This window comes from Bacillus rossius, chromosome 7 (assembly GCF_032445375.1).
Source record: "Bacillus rossius redtenbacheri isolate Brsri chromosome 7, Brsri_v3, whole genome shotgun sequence".
NCBI classification, from domain to species: domain Eukaryota; kingdom Metazoa; phylum Arthropoda; class Insecta; order Phasmatodea; family Bacillidae; genus Bacillus; species Bacillus rossius.
Window position 1 is genome coordinate 36,725,878 of NC_086335.1, and position 10,787 is coordinate 36,736,664.

The window sequence follows — 10,787 nt, forward strand, 5'->3', positions numbered from 1 at the left end:
GCGACAGTGCAAATACAGGTACGTTGGCAAAATCTCCAGATTCACCTGTGGCAAGCAATAGCAATATGTCACCTTCATCACTGACTACAGTCAAAACCCCTAACAAATCATTTAAACTACCATTGAAAAAACATAAAAAAAGGAATAGGGCAGATGAAATCGACGAAAAACTTTTGCAGATTGAAGAAAAGAAACTTCATTGTTTTCAAGAAACCTTAAACGATTCCGATTCGCAATTTCTAATGAGTCTTGCACCTTATCTAAAAGAATTACCAAAACATCGTAAATTAATTGCGCGAGCAAAGTTACAACAGGTTTTAATTGACGAACAAAACTTGCTTTTATCCAAAGCCAAGCCATCTGATTATTCGTCCGATTGTAGTGTGCATGTATCAACAGTTTCAAGTGATCAATCTAGTGATTCGTTGCAGTGCAGCGTGCAACAGTTTTCGCCTGCAATGCGTATTGACAATCGTAGCGACGTGTCTACATTAATAAGTGTGGAACAATCAAGCATTTTGCAACAGGACGTACAAGAAGAATATGTGCAACAAACCGCTACACCGCAAGAGCAGTTGTCATCAGGCGGAGTTATGTCACTCACGGATTTTATTCTTCATTATAACCCGCAGAAATGAATGTGTCTTGTATGTGCTCACAGTTGGAAAGTTACGTTTTCACGTACACAAATAGCCAGCCGACAAAAGCCCACTCAATTGTTGTAGTGTATTATTATTATGTAAAATGTTGATTAAAATATGTATAATATAATTAATTAATTATATATATACTCTTATTCACTCACCTCAGTGTTACCACTAATCGTTCTTCAGGTGTTATGGTCTTGCGAAAGTTGTTGTATTTTGTCAATGCAGGTCTCACTTTACTTAACATATATTCAAATGTCTCTTGTGTCATACGTAAATATCCATAGAACCGATTAGGATCACTTTTTAAATCGTCCCAGATGTGATGAAATTCACCTAATTCTTCTCTTCTCATGTGTATTACATTCACCCACTCTTTTCTTTGGCGGTGCCGACGTATTCTACGTCTCACAAGATAATTATCTAAAAGCAATATGTTACTCATGTTTCCTGCCTTCCTACAGCTACAAACTATGCACGTTCGTGTCGTACAAAACCGCAATCAGTGTGCGCGCTCTTTACGCACGATATGTGTCGTACGTATACGGACGACGTTCATACGCATCCAGTGTGCGCGAAGCCTAAGGAACCGGACTTATATGCCTGCTAAGAAATGCATGAATGGATTTTTCTTGAGTTACATTTTTTTAAATTAGCTTTCTTAAAACATAAGTTGTAATCAAGAGATATTTTTGAAGTGAATAATTAGCTGTTACATATAATTCCTCCCATGAAGACATTTGTACGTATTGAAAAAATTTTTTTTGGAACTGACTAAAACTGTAATAACACTGTCAAAAGACGCTGTTTTACTGTCTTGTAAACTTTGGCTCTAGAGAATCTCCAATAAATTATGTCTATGACAAAGACAATTTTTAAATAATTAATTGTTAACCAATTATTTTGTAGTAAAAATTTTGAAACTAATATGGCGTCTAACATTTCTATGTATATAGGATTTACTTCACCTCATTTTTCTTGTATAGTAAAATATCAACTCAATGTGTTAACAAAAAAAAAAGTCTTGGAGTCTGTAGGAAAATATTTTTGGAAACTGCGAAAATGTTTAAGTATGTGAAGTAAGTATGTGATTAGGGGATAGTAAATTGAATTATTAAAGTAAACAAGTTATTTATCTGTTCGTTTTATAGTTTATTAAGAGTTAATAATTTAAAATGCGGCTAACATAACCTAAACAACAGGTAAGCATTAGTTTTTGAGATTTACAAAACAAATTTGTTTTAATGCAGACGTTTCGGTCGACTGGAGGCGAGTGAAGATGTGCGTCAATGTCGGTGGAGTGAAATTTTAATTTTTTTTTTTAACTAAATAAGCGTCAGTTTAGGGTGTAGATTGTCGTGGTGCGCCTTCTTGAAAAGTACAGGCAGCAGCTCAAATAAATGCTAGGCAGACATAAGGAGTGGAAGTGCGTGAAAGGCAAAGCTCGGTGGCAAGCACGTGTGTGACTTGGTTAAGGATGTGTAAGAGGGCGAAATGTTAGGGTTGCGGTAAAGTGTGGAGGAAGAGAGATAATGGCATTCAATGTGAAACGTGCGACAAGTGGTTTTACTTTGCTTGAGGAGGGGTGTTGGAGGGGGTAGATATCTCGAGAATGGAGAGTGGGTTTGTAAGAAGTGTGGCTTAACTAAGGAAGGTAGGTCAAATGCCGAATGTTCGAAGGATGGGGGGAGTCAAGTGCAAGTGATGGGAAGGGAGTCAGGGAGTCGGGTGTAAACCAGGGGTGGGAAGGGAATGGTTGTGGAATATGTTCTGTGAGACGTTAGTTAAAGGAGGATAGATGGTGAAACGAGGAGGAAGCTAAGGGAAAGAAATGGAGGGAGGTAATCCTACAGCAGGTGGAGCAGAAAGAAAATGGCATATTGAGAACTTTAGTAGAGAATAGGATAATTATTGGACGTCGTGGCTTTTTAGAATGGAAAGAAAAAATTGGAAAACATGTTCACACACTACACATGTCCCTTAATTTATCCTGAAGACATGGTGTCTTAATTCCTACTGGTTTGTGTAAAATAATACTTGAAAGCTTACATTACTACACCAGCATCAGACGTTACACTTTAGGGAACGAAAAGTGAATAAAAATGGAAATATGTTATTTAAGTAATAGAGACGTCCCTGTGTATAATTAAAAATACGATAATTCTTCCGTTTCATGTAGGTATTGAAGTTTATCCCTGGATCCTGATGGCTGGATACTATTGACTTTATGCTGTAGTTCATTATGCTTTCTGTATTAATTCAATACATCTAAAGATCCTGATGGCATAATCCTGTTGGCTTGATACTATTGTACATGGTGCTTGCTGTTTTAATTCAGTAAGTCGAAAGATCCTTATGGCATGATCCTGTTGGCTTGATCCTATAATACATGATGCTTGGTGTTTTAAATTAGTATGTCAGAAGATCCATTACATAAAAAAAATTGTCATAATAATGAATTATGATCGTAAGTCAAATAAAAATTTTTTTTTTCAAGATACAATCATAATTCTTTATTCTTTCGAAATTTATTTTATGTGCAGGATCTTCTGACGTAGGTACTGAACTAAAACATAAAACAGCAAGCATCATGTATTACAGTATCAAGCCAACAGGATCATGCCTTCAGGATCCATGAATAAACTTGGATACATGAAACACCAGCCTTAACAAATATAGAATATACGATGGCTGTAATAAAAATATTCCCTGGAAATATTGAAAGATTCAGTGTGTCAGCTACTTCAGTTCACAGCATGTATTCCTTGCAGAAAATGAATGGCGTTAACAATTCAATTCATTTTTAGGCTCCCATTAGACTCGTTACGTCACTCGAAATGGTACATACTTTAAATGCAATGTAACAAAACAAACATTTTGTAATACAATTACATACTTATTCTAATACAACAAAAAACATGAATTACAATAGTTAAATACTCCTTACAACTGCAATACAGTCATTATTTAAACTAATTTCATATTATAACACCAACTACATTGACTAAAGTTCTCCAAAAATATTTTAAAAAAACCCACATAGTAAACATAAACAATGAATGTTGGCGATTGTGTGAATGCCTAAGTATTGTAATGTAAGCTGTAAACTGTTATTTTTTCACAAACCATTAGGAATTAAGGAATCTTCCTTGCAGGGTTAATTCAGGAACGTTCTCTAGTATATGAAAAACATATATTCCTATTTATCGTAGGTAAATAATTAATTGTAGTTGCAGCATGAAAGCACAGGTATTTTAATGTAAGATATAAAATTTTAATTTTTTCACAATCTAGTAGGGATTACGAAACCATTCCTTGGGAGTAAATGTAGGGACGTGTGTAGTGTGTGAAAACAATGTATACAGATTTTTTTCTTTTTGTTCTAAAAAGCTGCAACATCCAATAATTATTGAGTATAGGACATTCTTAATAAACTTGAGGAGGAGAAAGTTGAGGATCTAAAAAGGGCCCTAGCTGAAATGGAGGGTAGGTATACAGAGGAGCAAAGAGCAGGTGTCCGAGGAAAGGAAATAGTTGGGGAGGTGGTGGGACGAGCAGACTAGAACTTTTTTTTCTAAATGCATCAATCTTTCATCTAGCTCTTTTCCATTTATTTTCCTTTCTACATTATCTTCTTAACTTCTTATCTTCTGCCTGCAGTTTGCCTAGCTCTATCGTTAGTGCTCCACCAACATACTCCCCAAATTTTTGCCTGTATCAAAGCTCTGGTTCGCTGGAGTTCATTGCAGTGTGCTATTGCGAAGGCTTCTTTAGGTTAATTTATTGTTTCCATCAACCATCATTTAGACTAGCTATTATTTTGGTTGGACCAATCTCATCAAAGAACTGTCTTGAGAAAAACCTATGTCGACCCTGTTCTGTCTTTAGTTTATAACTGCACCAACAAGTACATTCAGTCATGTCTTTGTATTACAGGTTTGGCGTAAAAACAGGGATTGCAGGTGCTGCCATCTACTACACAGTCCAAGAAGGTCTGTGGGATGATGCAGAGAGGAGTGAGCAACTATACAAGAAGATATGTTCAACTGCTCTTCCATACATCAAGGAAGTGCCTGTAGAGGTATGTGTTGTGTGTGGTTTTTAATTTTTTTCAAGTCTCATTGTAGATTGTGATGGAATTTAAAAAAAAAGTATTGATATTTGTATTCGCTAATGCAGTATCATTACAACAAAAAAAAATTCAAATCTGTATATTATATGTTAAGCGTAATAACTAATAAGTTAAGTCATATATCTGGAAAAAAAAATTTGAATATTTTCTGCTATAAAACAGAACATTTCAAACTTAGGGTTAGATTATTTTCAATCAGTTTTGTTTGATTTTAACTCATTTGATTAATTTTTGACAAAAAACATTCATTGTTTTGATTGAAGAGCAGAGGAAGGTAAAAACAGGATAATGACCTGACCTGTCCACGGAATCAATACAATTAAGGTTAGGGCAAACTGTTCATCTTTTATTGTAACTGAGGGCCTCCTGGTTGTGTGTCGATAGCAATTTACCTTTAGCAAGGCCTCCACACTTAAAAGTATGTGATGTATCAGTGTGTAGTAATTATTAGCTGACTAATACATATACAGTAAAAGTCCGTTATAACGTAAATTTATAACGGCGCCAAAAGTTTATGTTATAGCGAATTTTCGTTATAGATAAAATTTAAAAAAAAATATTTTTGCAGCATTTTTAAAATATATTATTTTCTCACTTGTTTTTACTATGGAAATTCACAACCAAAGTGAAGGAAATATACATAAAACTTACTAAAATAACATTTTTAAGCTATATCAGCACTTGCGGACTACGAAATATGAGACCGCGTGGCCGTGATAAGGCCGTCACGCACATTGTGGCTAAGCGCACAGCTGTTTGTTTACATGGAGACGGGTGGGCGGGGTCACGCAAGGTCATGCCGGCAGCTTCCTGTCGCTTTGACCGCAGCTGGTTTGCTGGAGACATCTGCGCTAAGCTGATGATATCGGGTGCATATTTGCGGAGTTTTGAATACAAAAAAAAAAATTTAAAAATCTCTAATTACGTTGGACAACCTTACAAATTATATAAAATAATTTTTCCGACAATTGGTTAGTAACACAAAAATGATCACTCGTATAGACCCTTGGAAAATAACACAAAATTAAAAATCACTTTTTAAAAAACGAATCAATTTTTGTTTGCCTTGATTTCACTAGACTTTCGGACAAAATAAACGACTGGACCTTTTGGAAGTTCATCAAATCTTTCGTCGAAGCATTTGTATGCTGATAAAAACGACTGATTGTGTCAAGTGCCTGCATCATTGACGTTTTCGACGTAACAGATACGACACTTGGTTCGTCGTCATTATTGTCATCATCTTCAGACGCCACTTCATTTTGATTAAAAGAGACGAGCTCGACAAGTTCCGTGTTCATCAACTCCCCGCATGCTTAAAATACAAGTGTGAGACGAGTTATGCTCATTTACGGGCTACAGTCGGCATGATTCTAAATAAGTAATGCACGCTGCTGGGCCCTGTCTTGCTTTCGTCGCCGCGAGCCAAGCTATGCTCGCTGTGGGGCCCCACCTTGTGCGGTGTTGCCAAGACAGCCACATCATGCGCGTTGTTTCATTTGCCGGACGCGTGGAATTGTGCGAAGCTGTTTTTCATTTATTAAGGAAATTGTAGATGTTTTCTCATTGTTTTAGAGCAAAATTACAGGTGTGTAATCTATCGCTATAGTGAAAATGAGCCCACGCTGCATTCGTTATTTCCGAAATTTTTATCCTACGCAGCATATGCAAAACTGACGGTGCCGATGGCAATTATCGTTATAGCGGACTTTACGTTATAGACCGTATTCGCTACAACGGACTTTCACTGTTGTTATAAACCATAATTTTTTAGCCTTATTGAAATATCATTGTGCAAAGGTATTTGCATTATGTAAATCCTATAAATAATTTTTGTATTGTAGTTTGATAGTTCCAGGCATGCTATATATATTTTTTTTTCGTTGCAGGTTCCTGATTTACCGAAGATTGATGACATGTGCCACGGAGCTCAGAGTTATTGGAACAAAGGTATCAAAATTTCATTTTCCTTCCTCGGGGATCTTCCGCAGCATGTCACTACGTGGACAAAAACTGGCATCTTGAAAGTCTCTGAGCAGTTGCAGCAGTTAAGTTCTGGGGCAGAAGAACCAAAGAAAAACTGAAACATGGAACTTCCTAGTTTGAACCTTTGATTGTTGATGTACATATTAGTAGTGTTATATAAATAATTTTTTTTTTTAAAGATGTAAGTTTTTTTTATTTCTATTGTTACATAGTTGCTTGCCAGAATAGAAAACCATATGCCTGTATACTATGTATAATTTTATAGTTTTTAGGGATTGTAAATTAAATTTATGTAGTTTGCATAGTTACATACATAAACTTATAAAAAATTATTTTGGGAATATTAGCATAATTTTTACAAAAATAGTTACTCTTCAGCACATTTATATACAATCAATAACACATTGCATTATGCTTTTAAGATGTGCCTCCTGGATTTAAGGATGAAATCCTTGGCACCACCCTATCTGTTTATTTGCCCTTTGAACAGGGGTGCAGAGTTCTCAGGGCATGACTTGTCCTGGCTGCCTCATTATTTACCAGGGCATCAGGAAGGTTTGGTCTCTATGCTCCGTGATGTATTGAACCACAAAGCAAGCTTGGACTCTAGTGTGGGTCGTGACTGCTGCGAACGCTCATTACGACCTTTTGCTGGGTGGTTGGTGTGTCACCCGCGGGTGTCTTGACATTGTTGGGTGGGCCAATTAACCATTGTTAGCTCTTTTATTTTTTTAAGAGAGATAGCACACTCCCACACACATTTTTGTGTGGAAAAAAATCTGATTGCTCATTATATTACTATAAAGTATACCCGTGCTACCAATTGTTTCCGTGTAACTGGCTGTCGTCTGCAAGAGAAGACATTGCTTAATTTTCCCTGGCCAATCAGGTGTATTTGCTTTCACTCTGGACGGCTAAGATTGGTTTGCTGACAGTAGTAGACATGTACCTGAAAGAATCCATGCCAACCACAAAACACAGATAATGCTACAAAGTTTTAACACAGTGGTCTGGAAATCATTTTGTGAAATTGCATGGCCTTGAATTTCTCAATGTCTGAAATTTAAGGCTTCTTGCATTTATGTATGTTACACAGAGGTTAAGTACTCTTATTTTTTATATAAATACAGTGTATCTCATATACTGTCCCAAAAAATATTCTTCAATTATCCAGTTATTCCTTTAAAATTCTAAATACTTGAGAACAAGTGTAAATTGTTTGTATACCGGCTCCTGGAATTAAGTGTGTGATACGCACTTCTTTTCATATACCTAAATTATTAATCTTGGTAAGTGTACAATGGCAACAGCAAATGTCTTAACTTAAAACAAGATGCCACAAATCAACGAAGAATTCAATAAATATAGTTTAAAAAACTAAAGAAACATGCTTTTAAAGATTATCAAACTAAAAAGGAAAAAATAATTTTAAAATTTAATTTATGACAATAGTATATAAGCAATACTAGTATAAATGAGAAAAAAGCTTGAGGCGCTTTGTGCCATATTTTTTGTATATTAAGCGCCCCATGCTTTTTTCTCATTTATACTAGTATTGCTTATATACTATTGTCATAAATTAAATTTTAAAATTATTTTTTCCTTTTTAGTTTGATAATCTTTAAAAGCATGTTTCTTTAGTTTTTTAAACTATATTTATTTTTAACTTTTTAGTTTGATATTCTTTAAAAGCATGTTTTTTTAGTTTTTTAAACTATATTTATTTTTAACTTTTTAGTTTGATATTCTTTAAAAGCATGTTTTTTTTTAGTTTTTTAAACTATATTTATGTATAATTATCATAGGGAAATGAGTTACCGACACTACCTATTACCATCTGAGATAACTATTTGGAGTTGCAACGTCACAAAGAAATAGTAAAGTCTCTCCGAAACATTTACAGTTAGATGTATGGATATAATCTTAGAATTTACCGAAAAAAAAAGAATTTTTTTTTTCGGCGTGGCCGGGAGTAGAGCCCACGATCACTGAATCCGAAAGCTGACTCCACAGAAATCGCGCGCCTTAGACCACTCGGCTAACGAACGTAATGAAATTGGTGGGACACTTTACAGTGATGGGCCACTCACTCTTAGTCGAAAGAGTTACAGACGGACAGACAAACAACATACAGGTGAAGCTAATATAAAGCATGTAACATGTAACATGTAATAAATATAGTTTAAAAAACTAAAAAACATGCTTTTAAAGAATATCAAACTAAAAAGTAAAAACTAATTTTAAAATTAAATTTATGACAATAGTATATAAGCAATACTAGTATAAATGAGAAAAAAGCTTGAGGCGCTTTGTGCCATATTTTTTGAATATTAAGCGCCCCATGCTTTTTTCTCATTTATACTAGTATTGCTTATATACTATTGTCATAAATTTAATTTTAAAATTATTTTTTACTTTTTAGTTTGATATTCTTTAAAAGCATGTTTTTTAGTTTTTTAAACTATATTTATTTTTAACTTTTTAGTTTGATATTCTTTAAAAGTATGTTTTTTTAGTTTTTTAAACTATATTTATGTATAATTATCATAGGGAAATGAGTTACCGACACTACCTATTACCATCTGAGATAACTATTTGGAGTTGCAACGTCACAAAGAAATGGTAAAGTCTCTACGAATCATTTGCAGTTAGATGTATGGATATAATAATAGAATTTACCGGGGAAAAAAAAAAAACTTTTTTTTTTTCGGCGTGGCCGGGAGTAGAACCCACGATCGCTGAATCCGTAAGCTGACGTCACAGAAGTCGCGCGCCTTAGACCGCTCGGCTAACAAACGTATTGAAATGGGTGGGTCATTTTACAGTGATGAGTCACTCACTCTTAGTCGAAAGAGTTACAGACGGACAGACAGAGTTACAGACGGCGGACAAACATACAGGTGAAGCTAATATAAAGCATGTAAAAACATTGTCATGCTCTCTTCTTAATTAGGTATTCACATTTGTCATTACGAGTCCAGGTAAAAGGACAACTTATATTCCAGACACTGTCCCCATGTCAGAACTCGGCAACAGCTCTGGTGAGAGGCGCCAGAAAATTTCAGGGCAAGTTTTATCCTCTGGAAACCATTCTGTGATAGTGGCAAGTCATGTGATTAAAGATTCCAGAGTTTTAGTTGGCAGACATACATTTAGTGAATAAGTGTCTGAAATTTGAATTAATAGGTTAAATTTTTTTTTGTAATAGAAAATGTAAAATTTATGTACCATAGTTTTTTTTTTCTAAGGCAATGAAAGCACTTTCATATTAATATTAAATTATTTTACATCAGAAATTGTGGAGTCAACTTAGGTAAGGAAACATATTTTCAGGTTTATCATCAGAATGTAATTGTAATGTTAATATAAAAATGCACATTGCATTTTAAGTGATTTGCATTTTTACATAGAACGATAATGTGGCATGTATTGATGAGCTTAATAAATCTGCTCTCATATTTCTAACTTAACAAAATTCAACTATGTACATTTAATGTCACGTACAAATATTTTTTACACTACCCTTTTTTTCACTACCCAGCATCTTCAGTGATACACACCACTGATCCTTGTGGTAGACACATCAAGGAGTGTAAATGTATCAGTGTTACGACTGCAACAGAAGCTGCCTCATTTTTTTGAAATAACATCTCCCCCCTCCACACATCAACTATCATTGCCTTATCAGTTTTTATATTCTGTCTCCAAGAGATAACTGCCTGCTCCTCATCTCAGATAAAACAAAATATTGTATATACACCTATCCCTCACTTACCATGTCTTCATTTAGCGCGATGTTAATTTTACTGCCCCAGTCTTGAATAGCACGTCTGAAAATTTCAGTGAACACAAAATCTCCGCAGGAAAAAAAAAAAAAAAAAGCACAACGCCACTAAGCCTGTTTCAACTTCTGTAAACAACAGATGTGCCGTGGGATACAGTTAGCCCAACAAGGGGGAAAGAGATGCGCACACAGGTCTGACTACCCTATCTGCTGTTGTACAACCATCAGCTATAGCAAG

The 10,787-nt window shown here is 35.0% G+C and overlaps 1 protein-coding gene across 1 annotated transcript; it reads left to right on the plus strand.

Moving 5' to 3' along the window:
* The first annotated feature begins 1,620 nt into the window (after positions 1–1,620).
* On the plus strand, positions 1,621–6,943 carry LOC134533824 (MICOS complex subunit MIC13 homolog QIL1). The gene is made up of 3 exons (XM_063371505.1): positions 1,621–1,726; positions 4,584–4,728; positions 6,669–6,943. The coding sequence occupies exons 1-3, from the start codon at positions 1,710–1,712 to the stop codon at positions 6,861–6,863; spliced, it is 357 nt and encodes a 118-aa protein (XP_063227575.1). The 5' UTR covers positions 1,621–1,709; the 3' UTR covers positions 6,864–6,943.
* The last annotated feature ends 3,844 nt before the right edge of the window (positions 6,944–10,787 follow it).

Coding starts and splice junctions, on each gene's coding strand:
- LOC134533824 (XM_063371505.1), top strand. Junction 4,729..6,668: donor TCAAGGAAGTGCCTGTAGAG/GTATGTGTTGTG, acceptor TTTTCGTTGCAG/GTTCCTGATTTACCGAAGAT.